Raw genomic sequence first — 17879 nt, forward strand, 5'->3', positions numbered from 1 at the left:
AGCATTTTGCCTGGTGAGCTAACAATTCTGCCAGCTTGCCACCTTAATAATAAAACAATAAAAGTAAAATACACATTGATTTTTTTATATTTGTCTTATATCTATTTACAACACATGCTTCCAGGCCCAGATATTGTAACAACAAAGATTCACATCTCCATCAATATAAGATTATATTAATAGATCTAGCAAACAATTTTCCCCACCTGGCATTGAGCACATTCAGATGGTGCTTTTTACATGCCTCTGGCATGGGAGCCAGTTAGGGGCACCACGCCCAGCTACAATATTGGTCTTATTTGACTCAACAGGTCTTCTCAAGCATATCATATCGTCTGACATATCAGGGGTATTCTTCACAGGGCTGGACATGTGTGGCTGCAATCTCACTTTAGTTGCTGGGTCTTCTCAATCACAGCATATCTCTAAAGGTCCCAGTCTCCTGTTATTGCCTCTGCAAGGCCCAATGTTCAAAGGTCATTCTTCACCACCTCATCCCATGTCTTCTTGGGTCTACCTCTTCCACATGATCCTTCTACAGTTTGAGAGTGGCACTTCCTCACACAGCTGTCTTCATTCATATGTAACACATTGCCATACCAGTGCAGTCTCCTCTCTTGCACACCACATTTGATGATTCTTATGCACAACTTTTCTCTCAGGGTGCTTGCACTTTCATGTATGCACACTGACATTACACATCCAGTGGATCATACTAGCTTCATTTCTTTCAAGCCTACGCATGTCCTCAGTATTCATGGCCCATGTTTCACTACTATGTAGCATGGTAGTTTGCACACATGCATCATAGTCTACCTTTCACCCTGAGTGAGAGGCCCTAAGTTGCCAGTAGAGGTAGGAGCTCCCTGAACTTTACCCAGGCTATTCTTACTCTAATCACTACACTCTCAGAGCAACCGCCCCCACTACAGATTTGGTCACCTAGGTAGCAGAAGCTATTAACTACTACTAGTTTCTTCCCCTGGCATGTGATGGAATCTGTTTTCTGTACATCTTCAGTGTTTATTGCCACAGTGCATCTGCCGCATAAAAACTATTTTCCCAGTGAACCTTCTTTTGATATTGCTGCACCTTTTATGTGTCCATAGCTTACACCAGGTACATCATATGGAGTTTCTACCCATGCCTTTTCTACAGATTGAGCTAGGCCATCCACAACCAACACAGAAATCATTCATGAAAACATTGCTTAAATAGCCACTAAGTCAAACAGTGTAACAAAGTGTATATAGACTAATTTACATATTAAACACATTCCTTGCAGCTGGTACCCCATATCAATTGCTGGTGGGGACGCCATATTTTGCTCAGCAACCATAATATAGTACCAAATACATTAAAGATTTGTAAGTCAGTACTGTCCAACATTTTTTGTGTTAGCAGTGTGATTAAATCACTTTTAGCTATCTCTACAGATATTCTATAGAATTTAGAGCCAGCACTGAAAGTCAAAACTTTTTGCATATGAATACGTCAATGCAAACAATGCGATTGAAGACAGTAAAATAGGTAATGAGTGTATTCTTTTATTGTTTTGTTTGTCATTTGACTAGCCATGCTGGAGCACTGACTGAAGGATTTTAGTTGAACAAAATCCCAAGACTTATTTTTTAAGCCTAATATTCTATTGGTCTCTTTTGCCAATCCGCTAAGTTGTGGGGCTGTAAACAAACCAACACCAGTTAAGTGGTGGAGCAAATATAGACACACACACAGATATATACATATACACGATGGGCTTCTTTCAGTTTCCATCTCCCAAGTTCAACCATAAGGCTTTGGTCGGCCCAAGGATATAGTAGAAGACACTTGCCCAAGGTGCTACAAAACAGGATTGAGTCCAAAGCCATATGGTTGGGAAGCAAGTTTCTTACCATGCAGCCACATGTGATTTAATCACACTGCTAACACAAAAAATGTTGGACAGTACTGACTTACAAATCTTTAATGTATTTGGTACTATATTATGGTTGCTGAGTTACTGCTCCTTCTTCAACACCACATCCAATTCTTATATATGTGTAAGTGCTCAATGTGGCAAAATCATTGCAGGGAATGAATACAGGCTCTAGATATTAAAAGTTGACTCATTGGCTTGACCATCTAGAGACCAAAGCAATGGCAATCTGGAGTGATAATCCTAAAAGAGGGAGAGGAAAGAGAGTGCTTTAATCATAGTGGTATCAACTTGTCCAGGATCTTTTGTAGAGTCTATACTAGGTGTCTGGAAAAAAGATGAAGGAAAGTTGTAGAGACCAAGCTTGCTGAAGAACAGTGTGGCTTCTATCTTGGACGCAGTACAATTGACAAGATAATCCTTCTATGGCAGGTTCTCGAGAAATCAAGAGGTGAATGCTTTTGTAGACCTCAAAAAGGCATATAAATACATGCCACAGGACCCGAGATTAATGTGCAACTTCAAAAATGTCCAAATGATGACGTTCAAGTAAATAATGTTATGTCACAAACTGGGTGCGTGTTGGACTTCAGCAGAATGTACAGGGTGTCCCAAAATTAAGGCAACTGAAGTTTGGGGCTTTAATAACTATCAATAAATGTGATAAGATATGAAAATTATACATCATTATAAATTAGATAATGGCTATAGACTGAAATACAATCATAACCTTCCACAAAGGAGAAGAAAGTAATACAGCCATAGCAAAAAAGCTTAAAATTAACCAAACAGTTTGGAAAATTGTCAAGAAAATTCAAGAGATTGGTTCCACTGCTGATCAACCTAGGCATGGCCAAAAAAGAAGTGTGCAACCCATCAGTTTATCAAAAGTACAAGAGAAAAGATGGCAAAATTCTCATTGTTGTTAAAAAACTGGCTGCCACAGCAAAAATAAGCCAAACATCAATGTATTGAGTGCTGAAAGATCTCAGGACCCACTCCAACAAGACGATCTGCTGTCATAATCTCTCTCAAGTTTAGAAGGCCATAAGACTGGAGAGAAGTCATATTATTCTGTGTCAGGTTGCTGAGGGCACAGTGCTCAACCTGGTGTTCACTGATGAAAAGAAATTTGACACTGAACAGACACTAAACCACCAGAATGATTGACTTTGGAGTGTGTCTGGCTCCATTGCGCTTAGACTCATAAATCAATATCAAAATCCACAGTCAGTTATGGTTTGGGCAACTGTGGAAGGTCTCCCCTAGTTTTTGTGCCTGTGGGTGTTAAAATTAACACCTAGCTATACATTAGCGACATTCTGGAAGCTGAACTGCTTTCATGGGTGAATGAACACTTTAAAGGTGCACCTTGGAACCTCCAACAGGACTTGGCACCATCCCACAGTTCCAAACAGACAACACTGGATTCAGAAAAATATTCCATCACTCATAGACAAGGATGTATGGCCCTCAAGAAACCCTGATCTCAACCCATTGGATTTTTCTGCTTGGTCCATTTTGGAGACTAGGGTCTCAAGCACTACTCATGCAATACAACACTAAGAATGATGTTCAATTCTGCAAGAACAGCTGTGTGCCTCATGTGAAGCAACTGTGATTCAAAATAGAGGTGGTCATATTGAATAAATGTGGTAGTGTCATAATTGTGTTTCCTTTACCATTGCATTCTAACACCTGGACCTGAAATACAATATTTTGCTTTTACAAAATTGAAAAATGTTGGCTGCCTTAATTTTGGGACACCCTGTATATTGTTACAGTTCCTTATCATGATTTTTGTGCACTGGATTGAATTGTGCAGCTGTTGTGGAAGTGGTATCACGATTGGATGTAGAATTGGTCCACTGATATTTGCAGGTGGCATGGATGGTGCTGCTTGGCTCAACAGAAAGTGATTTCCAGCATGCACTGAAAGGGTTTACTGTCAAGTGCTGCAATGCAGGGATGATAATTAGTGTTGCAAAGATTGAGACATTGGTCCTCTCAAGAACATCATTCCAGGGCACTCTGTATGTTAGTAGAATATCACTGAGACAAGTTTAAGAATTTTGGGGCCATATTCATGAGTAATGGAGGTTCAACTGGGTGCTACAATTGCAAGTGGTGACACAGTAATGCACCAGCATTAAATCCTCAGAAGAGGATTTAATGCAATTAGAATGCCACAAGAAAGAATTGGAAGACAAATTCTTCAAACCAATCAACAGGAGACTGAGGGCTGACCAAGAAAGAGATGGTTGGATAATACTTATAGTCTCAGTTGGTCATGCCAGGGAATCCAGCCAGAAAATCTAACGATGGTTGCTTCTGATAGGACCTATGGAGGAGGTACCGGGGAACTCTCCTCCCACAACCATTCTAGGAATAGAGAGCAGACAAGATGTATATATATGTGTGTGTATGCATGTGCATGCATGCACATATGTGTATGCTTGCATGTATATATGCATACGTGTATGTGTGTATAGTGTGAAAGAGAAAGAGATAAATCAACTACTTCAGTGGATATGTGTGAGTGACATATCTTCATTATTTTAATAATTTAAATAATCAAACATATTTTACCACTTCATCATTATGTAAGTGATAGATCTACAAACCCACAATGCTATACCCAACCAAAAAAAATTTAAATAATGCTGAAAACATTCTACAAACTACAAATACGCACAATACCTTATCACCTTAGCTCAGAACATTGCTAATAATTAAAGCAGGTGTCAACCTGCAGGAGCATAATGCTCATGCATCTGAGATGGCACTACTACTATGTACTTTCTAAATGGACCAACATCAAGATAAGAACAGTTGCTTGTTGAACAAGTTTTACTTACAAATACTTGTTCACCCTTGAATTCTAGCCTTCCTTTCTTTTGTCTTTCACCTCCTACTCATTATTTGCTTACTGTATACCTCCTATGTCTAAGTTTATGTGTTGTATCTGCCTTTTCCCTTCCCTTTAATTTATGTGTGAAGGCATGTGGCTTAGCAGTTAGGTTATTAGCTCACGATCATCAGGTTGTGAATTTCAAACCCAGTGGCATAGTCTCCTTGAGCAAAGCACTTTATTTTGCATTGTTGCAGTCCACTCAGATGACAAAAATTAGGAGTAGCTGTATTTCAAAGAGCCAGCCGTGTCACATTCTGTGGCATGATGCATCTTTCTGAGAACTACATTAAGGGTACATGTCTGGATTTCTCTACTACTTGCATATTAATTTCACAAGCAGGTTGTTTTGTTTACTGGATCAACTGGAACACACACTGTCATAAATGACCAGTTTTTAACATTTTGATTAATATTTCCTCCTCAGGAAATTTTAATACATATCAGCATTAACTTTATATTCACTCACCAGTCTATCAGAGCCCATGAAGGCAATAAGCACTGTTCTTTTTTTCAAACTAACCAATATTTTTTAAAAATCAATTAAGTGGTGGTGGGGGGGGGAGAAGTAGAGTTGCTTCCCTTCCAAAACTTAAGGGAAACTCAAATGCACAAAGATTTCTCAAAAATATTACTGCATACCTCCTACGTCTAAGTTTAGATAATGCAAAATAATGCAGTTTTTTTGTACTTGACTGCTGCTTATTCTAGTGACTCCAAAAGGATGAAAGATAAAGTCAACTTGGCAGAATTTGAGCTCAGAACTTGAAATGCTACTGAGCATTTTGTCCAGCATGCTAACAATTCTGCCAGCCTGGAAAAATATCATTGAATATGAATTACTGGTATTTTAAATATCAGTCACATTTACACATATAGAATTTAAAATTAAAAATGTGTAAGTTGTAGATACTAAGTATGAAACATTTTTCATTAAAATCTACAAAAATAACTTATCAAATCCTATATATTTTCAGCTGTGACATTTGGGCAAAGAACAAAAATACAATACCATTCAAAGTGTGAATAGTTAAAGGATTAGGTCACATAAAATGGATTGGGAAGTGGGAGATATTAATGACAAAGTCATTCAAATGCTGGGAATTGAAAAAAATAAAAATTTAAGTGTAAAGAACTGTTTTTCAAGTAACTGAACTATGTATTTTCTTAGTACAATTTAGATAAAAGATTAAAAAAATTTGAAAATTAAGTAGATTTTATTCAATCTCCTCCTTTAGAACTATGACTAATGCAGAAGGTATTTAATTTTCTTTTGCGATTTCGTAGAACATGAACACCTGAATTCTAAAAAAATATATAAAATAATAAAAAGACATAACTAAATGAACCAGTATCTCTAATAATATCACCATTCTTGAACCCAGCATACTAGTGTACTGTATAAGCACTAACCTGCATGGCAAACTAAAATTACTTAGAAGTATTTTAGAATAAGCTAAACAACAGTTTATATTTCCCCCTTAACTAAACATATTGAAAAAAAAACTGTCTCAGGCATGAGTGCACTTGATAAAAAGTTTTTTTTTTATTTTTAACTTTACCATAGTGGTTACAATTAAAATAAGTCACTTTACCCTGTGGGACTGTCAAAATATACTTTTAGTAAAGCAGTCAAGGTGAAAAAGTGAGAAAAAAAAAAAAACCTACTCAGCAAAAATATATCAAAAATACACTTTCACTACTTGCTCAAGTTATTTCAGATCTTAAATCTAACAACAAGAATTATTCAGTTTGTAGAATTTACATTGACAATAACACAGTGTGATGTTTAACTACATGTACAAAATTGTACAATTAACTGCAGCCAGTGTGCTGTGTCCAGGACACAAAGAATAGAATTAGTTTGCCTCCTGTTTCACAGCTGAATGGTCAGTGATAGAAAGAGCACTGTAAATCAATAGCTTCATCAATACGCAATTATCCAAATATACAAAAGCCCTCCTGTTTAGGCCTGCAATTCTTATCCTAAGAAAAAAAAAAAAAACGGGGGAAAAAATTTGAAGATTCCAGTGAAGAAAATGAAAAATTATCTGCACTGTTTATATTAGATTTCTTTAATGCTGACTTTAATTAATAATGCTGTTAATGTTATGCAATAACAATATTACATATGGAAGAAAGTGAGATGGAATAGATGAAGGATAGGAAATAAAGAAAAACGATAATGAAACCCTGATTTAGACTACAAAATAGATGAAGGAGGCAAGAAATGAAAAATAAAATACAAAATATTTCTTGGAATTAATTTTCTGCAAGAAATTTGAACTACTTGCAAACATTCAGTCAATATTTCCTTTTAGTTTTCATTCATCAGTTCTGTATTTTTAAAATTGGTTATAGTTAAGGTGCTGGAGTCCTAGATATACAGATTAGAATGCTTGCAAGCATAAGTCTGTCTGGTTGCAGGTGAAGTGGGACTAAACAACTAATCCAGATTTTGTTAACTGCCACAATGCTATTCTCTGGGATCAGACAGTTTTTTTTCTCTTTTTCTTTGGATTGTTTAGCTGAATATGCAAATATTATTCAATAGCGAAAGCATCTAGTTTTAAAATAATTTCCTTAATATACATTAGATTCAAATTTTCAAAGATTCTTCTACCTATGCTAATGTAAAAAAAAATTAATTCCATTTCATTTTCATACAAGGTGTCAGATGGACAGCAGTTTATTAGATGCTCTTTACAGTATTAAATATATAGCTATATAGAGCGACACTAATTACATTCATGTGAACACAAGAGAAATTGTTTCTGAATAATAAAGCAAATGATTCCCTGTATCACTTGCAGCAATTATTAATAAATCCAATCTCATAACACTACTCACACAATGTGAAGGAGGCTCAATTGAGAATCAAACAAGTTGCCTAACACAACAGCTCCAGTTTAGTTTCCTTTGTTTTTCTATTAATAGTTTTGCATTATGGCAAGAATTTTCAAATAAAATAATTACATTTATAGAAAATCTATAGTGGCTTTTAGAAAACCTTTTCTGTAAATGTTTACATAACAAAACTGAATCACGAGTTTGTTTAAATTCTGTTATACCAAATGGTGAGGTGTTTTCTGACAATTCTCATTTATGTCCTCATCGCAGTCATGTTGTTTTAAGATGATAGAATAAGTAGATTTTTCAATATCTTAATATTATGCAGCTTCATCTTCTATAGGCCAATATAATTACTATATCACTACATCAACCAGGATGTCATCAATTTGTATAACTTGTACATAGCAGTGCAATTGTCTTATTCTTTTCAGCCAATTATCTTCAACATTCACCTCATATTGTCAGCTTTCTATCCAAGCAAAGAAGCCATTTTTGCCTAAGGCAGCTATTTTCAAACATTTTCCAATGACATCCTCTAATAATTACAGTTACATTCTTTTTAGTACTTTCAGCAAATCACCTCAGCTCTCAATCAATTTTAATCTTTCATTACTGAAACCAATAGTTATGCCACTGTATATGACATACAAGTGCTGTCTACCTGAATTGAACCTGTGTTTTGTCAACACGCTAATTAAACTAAGAGCACAATATTGAATTCTTGATTCTTTTACTGTCTAACAAGGGTTCTCAAACCAGGGTTTGCAAGGAAAATTACAAGAGTAAAAAGTTTGTAAAAACACTAGATGTTTTTGAAGTAATCACAACTAGTTGCAATTTCGTAAGCCTGAAATGCAGCTGGCAAACCTTCATCACTGTAAATTTATGTTGTGCATATTTATTTGCCTCCCAGGAAACTATTTTTAATAAGTGCTTTCTAACTTCTGTACATGTAGAATTTCAATGAGAAAATGTACTGAATTTATTGAAAGTTACACTGAAAGTTTATTTATGTCATATAAACACCTATAACAGATTGCAGTAACAACTTGCATCTTCAACCATCTAAAACATTTTGTTGTTTTTTTTGCCTAGATATTTATGGTATCTTATAGCAAAAATAGTGATCATACAGAAAATCATATTTCTAATTTAGTTGCACTGATACAATAATGGAAAGATTTTTCATTATGTATGTCAACTCTACAAAACCAATGAAGCTAAGTTGACATGTCATTTCTAAACTAATCCATTTTGAGCTCAGTGACAATCATGCGTTGAGCAAAATGTATTTAATCTGAAACATGAGCAATTTTGCAACTGAAACAGATTGGGCAGGTGTATCAACAAATTGAAGTTAACCTGTATGCCATTTGTATGCTACCCCGAGAACAGCAACAAAATAAGAAACCTCACAGTTGCTAAAAGTTTGATTATGCTCTGCTGCAAAAATACTTTTGGCAGCATGCTGGGAAGAAATGCAGCAAGAAACTGAAAACTGATTTCTGAAATTGCATTATATTTTACATCATATATGTAAGATATCCTTTGACTGACACAGACAAGGTATCTTTACAATCCAACTTGACAAGCTCACGAATCCAAGTTTTAAAGAATTCTTGTCTTGTAAAATGGCAGTCAACAACACAACTAATGGAGCTCCTGAAGTGCTGGATTGTAGACCTGTTAAATGTCAACTTGAAACTTGCCTAAAATTGTGTTACTTGGTGGAAAAAGCCAAACTCATCCATTCCATTAAAAATTAGACATTAAATGAAATGAAATTACCAACAAAAAATGCAGATCTATTGTCTGTTCTAAAATAGCCATACGTTTTGCACTGGTGCTCCAGCATGGTCACAAACTGCAGACTGAAGCAAGTAAAAGATTCTTCACAAAGGTATAACACTGCTGTTAGGGACAAATGGTTATGTCAGAAGGGAAATAAATTCAGAGCTCTGGTTATACAATACTTTGACCAATGATGTTTCTATCAGTAACTTTAATAATTCAAAACAATAGCTTAATTCACAGGTTTTAGTTCTCTTTCTCTCAATGTGTTATTAGCCAATTAGCATCCCATTAAATCTCAATAGGCTAAACACAATACACAAACATACATAAAACCACACACATCAACACTAAGACCGGTGTGTCTGCATAAAATCTTTGATTTCAAGTCTTTAATTTATGGTACTACCGAGAGACTTTTCAACTGATCATATCACTGACTCCCTTATACAACATAAATGACCAATGATCAGACTACTTTTTAGCATCCTAACCAGTTCAAGTTTGAGATTAACAGTTACTACTGACACTGTAACTTTATATTTATTCAAGAAGTTACAAACAAGCATAAGATAAAGCCTTCAAATTTTATAAAAAATAGTTTTTATCAAAAAAGGATATAAAGTTAGAGAAAAGTTATAAACTCAAAAAATACAAGAGAAAATAAAGAACATCTTTTATATCAAAGTTAAAACTAAAAGACCAAACACTAAAGCAGCTTAACCATTTAAAAAAAACAAAGATACAATAACACTTCATTTTCAAGATGAAATTTTGGCTCACCTACTCATAATACTCTCTACAATGTTTAAGTGAGAACCACAACGGGGAGCAGTACTCCCGTATCTAGAACTGCTGCTACACACATACATCCTCTACTGCTTCAAAGAAAGGCCATTTGGCTGATTGGCAGCAATTCACTCACCATCACACTCCAGCCACTGGCCCACATGCTTCCTCTCAACTTTTTCTATTACAACTATAGGGACCTTTCATCTCCACTAGCCAGTATACCCAGCTCCCCCACTCCCAGAATACTGGCCCTTTACAATTTCCTCCCTACATACGTTTTTCTGATATTATCAGAGACCTCATCAGTCTCAGAAGGTCATAGGTAAAGCCTCTTCCTCCAGTTAAAAAAAAAGAAAAGAAAAAAAGAAAAAGAAAACAAAGAAAAAATTTTTTTAAATCACATGTCTACTGAAACAAACTAAAATTAAGATATTTCAAACTTCAAATAATGTTGAATATACTGTTAAAAAGCTGAATTGTCTACAAAAACCTACAACTAAATGAAAACATTATATAGATCAGTATATAAATTCTTTTAAAACATTATCTAATGTCGACAGTACTTGTACAAGTCAAATGGTTTTTATTCAGTTTATTCATGATGCAAGCTTATAACAAACACATCAGTGGCCTACTTAACAGAAGTCAGAAATATCATGTGACCTAAGCCGGATTCCAAATGGACTATTTGCCCTTCAGTGAGAAATGCCTGAAGTGATGCCTCACAAATTAGACAATATAAATTATTCATTGTTTGAACCTCTTAGAACAACCAGTCTCACCAAATGTAAAAATATAGTAACATGTACAATGGGAAAGAGACAAAAACCTTTTTACTTTGACAATTATTGTACATACAAATAGACTCACACACATATACACAAATCTAAGTTTATGGACGTACACTATATACACACACACACACACACACACACCAAACAAGATGCAATTAGAATTTTATCAAGCCTTTAAGTTGGAATTTGAATGGTATGAGTGGTTTACACAATAGTTTTCCTTCACACACACCCAATCATGAGATTTCATCTGAATAAAAACATTATATAGGAAGCAACATTTCCCTGATGTGATGAATAAAATGGAATAGAAGCACTACACAACCAAGGAGTGTTTCTTCTAATGTGGGTTTTCAGTAAAGGCAGCAGCATTCAAACTGAACACTAAAAGTATTTTTATTAAAATATTTTTGAATTGGTATTTAAGGTTTTATTGCTGTTTTTGATTGAGCCAAATAACAGAATTTTGCAAATACAACCATTATACTTACCTTAAATTATTATAGATATCTACAATATCTATATTTCCAGGTAGGAAAAAAAGGGGAGGGAGGTACTCCAAAATTTTAATTAAAATGAATTATAGAATGCAATGAATTTAGCATTTAGTAATATAGTGATACTTCTGGATATGATTTGGGCTTATTCACATCCTCAATGATGCATAGTTTAACCATGAGTAATAATAACTGAGAATAATACTTTCAGGACTGATTGGATATATTCAGCTTTATTTTCCTCAAGTTGAAAAAAATTAAGAAAAAAATCTGGAGAACACAAGTTATTTCCAACAGCAACTACAGGAATTTAATATTTTTAATTGTTACTTAAATGATTTAATTAAATACAAGTCGATTATTTGGTAAAGAAATAGGAGACTAATACAGTATATTTAGAAAGGAAAAAAAAAAAAAAAAAAAAACTCAACTTACCAAGGCACTTTTGCCAACACCACCACTTCCTAAAACTACCAATTTGTACTCCCTCATCGTAGATTTATAGCCTGGAAAAAATAGGAATTCATTAGGTTATTTTATTACAAAGCATCTTTGGCAATAGATCTTATGAAAGGAAAACTAAAAAATTTGTTTTTCAATAGAATTTTATAGATATAAAAGAATACACAACATTAACTTCTGGAAATCATCAAAATCTTTGGTTAAAAAAAAATGCATGGAATTTTAACCAAACAGATTTTCAGGCATGGTCCTCATCACAACATTTTTACTAAACATATTTTAATCAAGTTTCTGTGAAAAGTTTTTTTTACAAAAACTGTTTCGGATATGTGTAAACAGGTACCTACTTAGTAAAATATTTCATCCTAAATGTATTTTTACATACAGGACAGCTGCATAAAAAAGTGCTGATCACTTACAGTAGAAAAAGTCATGAAAGAGGGAAACCCAAGAAGACATAGGACAAAGTTTTGAAGTCTCAAAATGCTGAACTTTATGAAGGAGATGACAGCAGACAGAGATATGTGGCACATTTCTATACCTGAGAAAACACACCCACCACAACAGAAGTGAAATCCTAAAACCAAAATGCCATGTAAAAAGCTCTGGTGCTGGTGACGCTTAAAATGCACCTGTAATGTTGTCACATAAAAAGCACTCACTACACTTTGTAGAGTGGTTGGCATTAAGGACATCCAGTTGAAGAAAGCAAACCAAAACAGACTATGGAACCTGGTGCAGCCCCAGGATTTACCAGTTCCTGTCAAGCCATCCAACCCCTGCCAGCATGGGAAATGGATGATGAAATTGTAGACCAGCAGTCTGTGTTTCCATGTATAATTAGCATCAAGTCTGTAGTATTTGAACATTTTTTATTCACCATATAAGCATTACTAACTAAATTGTTTAGATTAAATATTGTAACACCTAACTACTGTTAGTCTCTGAGAAATTAGCGTCTGTGATTTATGGGTTAGGTTGGTTAGTAACATTAGCAAAAACTGGAAGAATATCAATGCTAGTGAAAAACTTTAAAGAATGGGGATATTTTATGACAATTAAAATAGCTTTTTAATGTAATAGCATATAATAGCCTTCAATAAGTTGGCTGATAATGAATTCAGTTTGGGTGTAGCTCAAACTGCAAAACATGACATTACAAGGAATAAAATAATCATATTACTCTCTTACAAAGAGTGGAAATTACAGAGACAAGAGACTTTATAGAATCTAGAAGGGTTCTCAATGAAAACTTATAAATTCAGTTGCCATGAGGAGTGTAGAACTTAATGTTTCAGGCCTTGCCTTTAATTTAAGAGCAAGTAAAAAGGAAATAAGTGGTGTCGCTTATAATATCTAGTCTTGGGATCATCAATATTTTGCATTTAAATTTCATTAATCTTAACCTTGTCTTTCACCATTCTAATACCAATTTTATTGAGTATTCTATCTTAGTGGAAAATATTGTAAATGCAATTAAGCAAACAGAACACAGGAGAAACAAGTTTTAATAAATACTGTATTTGCTTAATACACACACACGCATACATACATACACACACGAGTAAGACAACAAAGAATGAATATTGCACAACTTTATTAGTTAAGTGTTTTTGCACCAATCCATTTCTAACTCCACTGCATGTGAAAAGTTACGCAATATATGTGATTACTTTAGAGGGTGCACCTCATCAGACTAGCACCAAGTTATGCATTTTATGGTGCTTATATATGGGGGAAACCTGACAATAAGTCACGTATATAGTATCACTAGCAGTATAGCCCGGCGTTGCTCCGGTTTGTTTCGACCCTTTAGAAATGGAATCTTTGAATTTTGCATTATGTAGCTTGTCATTCTCTTTAAGTGAACATTTTTCTGGTTGAAATACACCAAAAAATGGCGACACAGCAGTAAAAAAAATTGTAAAAATAGGGATTTTCATACAAAAAAAGCACATTTTTACATGGTCTGATTTGAATTTTTTCTTCTATGGAATGAAGAGCAAGCCTTCTTCTATCATACTCTCAATTTTGATCAACTTGCGCTGCAGGGTCTTGGAGGAGATAGTGTTAGTTGAAGGCTACCAAACCTGCCACACACACACACACACACAGACAACTTCAGCTTTATATATAGAGATTTATGTCCCCTTTTCTGTGTTGGCATAGATTGGACAGTTCGATAAGAACAGAAGAGACAGAAGGCTATGTCAGATTCTATGTCAGTTTTGGCTTGGTTTCTACAACAGAATGCCCCTCCTAACACAAACCACATAACAGTGCACTGGGTGCTTTTTATGTGGCATCAGCACTGGTGAGATCACCAAGTATCAGCAAAATAAGACCTCTGAACTGAGTGGGAAATAGAATGGCGGAATAAGAAACTACGATAGAGGAGCAGATGTCTTGCTGGAAAGGTAGATACATGGCTTGCCCACTGGAAAGAGAGCAAGTGAGAGAAAGAGATATGAGGTCCAAATACAAGGTGAATATGAGACAATAGGATAGAAGAGTAGAAAAGGTAGCAGTGTTGGTAAGTGCACTGAGTGAAAATAGCATGACAAATGATTAGAGATAAGGTGCGCACACACACAAAGAGAGGGAGAGCAACTATTTTATTTCACTGCTTTTAAAATCTTAGTTATGCAAGAAACAGTTATTGTTCTGGAAAAGAAATGATAATGTGGCAAGAACAGTAGCATACCTATAGGTATGGTGCAGGTATATCTGTGTGATAAAGCAGTTCATTTTGCAACTCATTGGTTTGGATTCAATCCCAATGTGCAGTAGTGTGGACATTTATTCATTTATTTTTTTATCATAGCCTCAAACTGACCAATACCTTGTTGAAACTTGTCCTATGTGTAAAGAGAGTTTTTCTCCGGGACTGAATTTTTGTGTAAGCCATTATTAGGAGTTCCATGTTCTTGAACCTTAAGTATCTATGTACATAGCTTGCCCCAATTTATACCAGTAAAACAGACACATAACACACACTGCTTTTGAACTGTCTCTTGTTATTTGTTCCCAAAAAGCTCTCTGTAAAAAACACAGTGGACTAATGATTGGCATATTGAAAATCTATACCAACAATACTATTGTTCACCAATTGTAATATCAAAAACATTTAGTTTTGTCCACTAAGAGCAATTTGGTTCTGGGATTAACTGAAATACTGAAATCACTGACTGTACCACCTCCACAAATTTTGTGGCTCTGCACCAAAGTTAAGTGCAAAGCCTCAAAAGTATTGTTAGTACAATACTCTAACCACTAGGCTTTGTGTCTTCACAAAGAAATAATTATTTTACTTTGAAGTGTAACCACTTCAGAAAAGAGAAAATTCCATGCTTGGCTCTTGCTAAATTTGAGCTGAACATAAACACTATATTAAACCTTACTCTTTAATAACTCAAAATTAACCCAATATGCAAAATGATTTTTCATAGAATTTTTACTGTATTAGCAGGTATGGGATAGTGCTGGAAATTTGGATATCTGCATATGAATTGTTGGCAAAACTTTTTACAGCTGGGTGCCTTTACTAACAGTTCACATTCAACCAAGAGTAATAACAGCAGCTATTTTCAGACAGGCAGACTAAATCAAGTAATAGATTCTGCCTAGAAACATAGTACAGTGGTTGTATTAAATATTAGCAGACAACAAAATAATTTCTAACATAGAACTAGACACAAGGAAGTGAAATTCATTTAATCTGTTACGATGATCCACATAAAAATATAAACTGCACTAAATAGTCCTGCTTTGTTAATATTTTACATCTTCAACTATCAGCAGTATTTTTAAATTCTAAACACTAAGATAATTATTTCCATCTTATATCAGAAAATAATATCCAACAGACTTGCTTGTGAGGCCATTTAGAAATGCTATATAATATTCAGTGAATAAGTACTTATTGAAAAGTTTTAGAAAATATGCAGCAGGGAAACCTTTTCTAAATTCCTCAACAATTAAAAAAAAAAAAATGTAAAAGATATGTCAGAAAGTCTTATCAAAGCAGGAAAGTATCTTGAAATATCTTAGATGAATTCCAGCTAAACTCAATGCTATAGTGGTCTATATCAAATAATTGTAAATCCTAACATCTGGTATTAAGTTTTGCACAATAAAAGGGTATGTAATCAACAAATATAAAAAACACATTTCCAAATTAGAGTGAAAGAGAGAGAGACAATGAGAGCAAAAGAGAGACAATGAGCGCGAAAGAGAGACAGTGAGAGAGAGAGAGAGAGAGACAGTGAGAGAGAGAGAGACAGTGAGAGACAGTGAGAGAGAGAGAGAGAGACAGTAAGAGAGAGAAAGAGACAGTAAGAGAGAGGGAAGGAGAGACAGCGAGAGGGAGAGATAGAGAGAGACAGCGAGAGGGAGAGATAGAGAGACAGTGAGAGGGAGGGAGAGATAGAGAGACAGTGAGAGGGAGGGATAGAGAGACAGTGAGAGAGAGGGAAGGAGACAGAAAGAGAGAGGGAAGGAGACAGAAAGAGAGAGGGAAGGAGAGACAGAGAGAGAGAGGGAAGGAGAGACAGAGAGAGAGAGAGGGGGATAGAGAGAGAGAGACAGTGAGAGAAAGGAGAGACAGCGAGAGAGAAAGAGAGAGAGAGACAGCAGGAGAATGAGAGAGATAGCGAGAGAGTGAAAGAGACAGCGAGAGAGAAGAGAGAGAGAGAGGGTGAGAGTGAGAGAGAGAGAGACAGCAGGAGAATGAGAGAGAGAGAGAGTGAGAGAGAGAGAGGGAAGGAGAGACAGAGAGAGAGAGAGGGTGAGAGTAAGAGAGGGTGAGAGTGAGAGAGAGAGGGGTGAGAGTGAGAGAGAGAGAGAGGGGTGAGAGTGAGAGTGAGAGAGAGAGAGGGTGAGAGTAAGAGAGGGTGAGAGTGAGAGAGAGAGGGTGAGAGTAAGAGAGAGAGAGAGTGAGAGTAAGAGAGAGAGAGAGTGAGAGTAAGAGAGAGAGAGAGTGAGAGTGTGAGAGTGAGAGTAAGAGAGAGAGAGAGTGAGAGTAAGAGAGAGAGAATGATAGTAAGAGAGAGAGAATGATAGTAAGAGAGAGAGAATGATAGTAAGAGAGAGAGAATGATAGTAAGAGAGAGAGAATGATAGTAAGAGAGGGAGAATGATAGTAAGAGAGGGAGAATGATAGTAAGAGAGGGAGAATGATAGTAAGAGAGGGAGAATGATAGTAAGAGAGAGAGAGAATGATAGTAAGAGAGAGAGAGAGAGAATGATAGTAAGAGAGGGAGAATGATAGTAAGAGAGGGAGAATGATAGTAAGAGAGGGAGAATGATAGTAAGAGAGAGAGAATGATAGTAAGAGAGGGAGAATGATAGTAAGAGAGGGAGAATGATAGTAAGAGAGGGAGAATGATAGTAAGAGAGGAGAATGATAGTAAGAGAGAGAGAATGATAGTAAGAGAGAGAGAGAGAGAATGATAGTAAGAGAGAGAGAATGATAGTAAGAGAGAGAGAGAGAATGATAGTAAGAGAGAGAGAGAATGATAGTAAGAGAGAGAGAGAATGATAGTAAGAGAGAGAGAGAGAGAGAGAGAATGATAGTAAGAGAGAGAGAGAGAGAGAGAATGATAGTAAGAGAAGAGAGAGAGAGAGAATGATCGTAAGAGAGAGAGAGAGAGAATGATCGTAAGAGAGAGACAGAGTGAATGAATAATGATAATATGCTTAATGCTTGTATGAGTAAATATCCTGACAGATGCAATTTTATACTAGTATATGTAACTGTGTGCCACAAACAGTTAAAAGTTCTGAAGGAGCGAAGTATTCACTGCCAAAACAAACTGCCTTAGACTATAAGCTATCACTAAATGTAGCAGACAAAATAGTTC

The 17879-nt window shown here is 35.4% G+C and overlaps 1 protein-coding gene across 4 annotated transcripts in view; it reads right to left on the minus strand.

The window, feature by feature from the left end:
- The window catches only part of LOC115209907 (ras-related protein Rap1), a 92799-nt gene that overhangs the window by 27580 nt on the left and 47340 nt on the right, over positions 1-17879 (minus strand). For all 4 annotated transcript variants that reach the window (XM_029778501.2, XM_029778502.2, XM_036501128.1 and 1 more), the window contains one exon: positions 11992-12062. In XM_029778501.2, coding sequence (XP_029634361.1) covers positions 11992-12048 — 57 coding nt within the window. In that variant the 5' untranslated portion in view covers positions 12049-12062. The remainder of the gene's footprint in view (positions 1-11991; positions 12063-17879) is intronic.

This window comes from Octopus sinensis, linkage group LG3, assembly GCF_006345805.1.
Source record: "Octopus sinensis linkage group LG3, ASM634580v1, whole genome shotgun sequence".
NCBI classification, from domain to species: domain Eukaryota; kingdom Metazoa; phylum Mollusca; class Cephalopoda; order Octopoda; family Octopodidae; genus Octopus; species Octopus sinensis.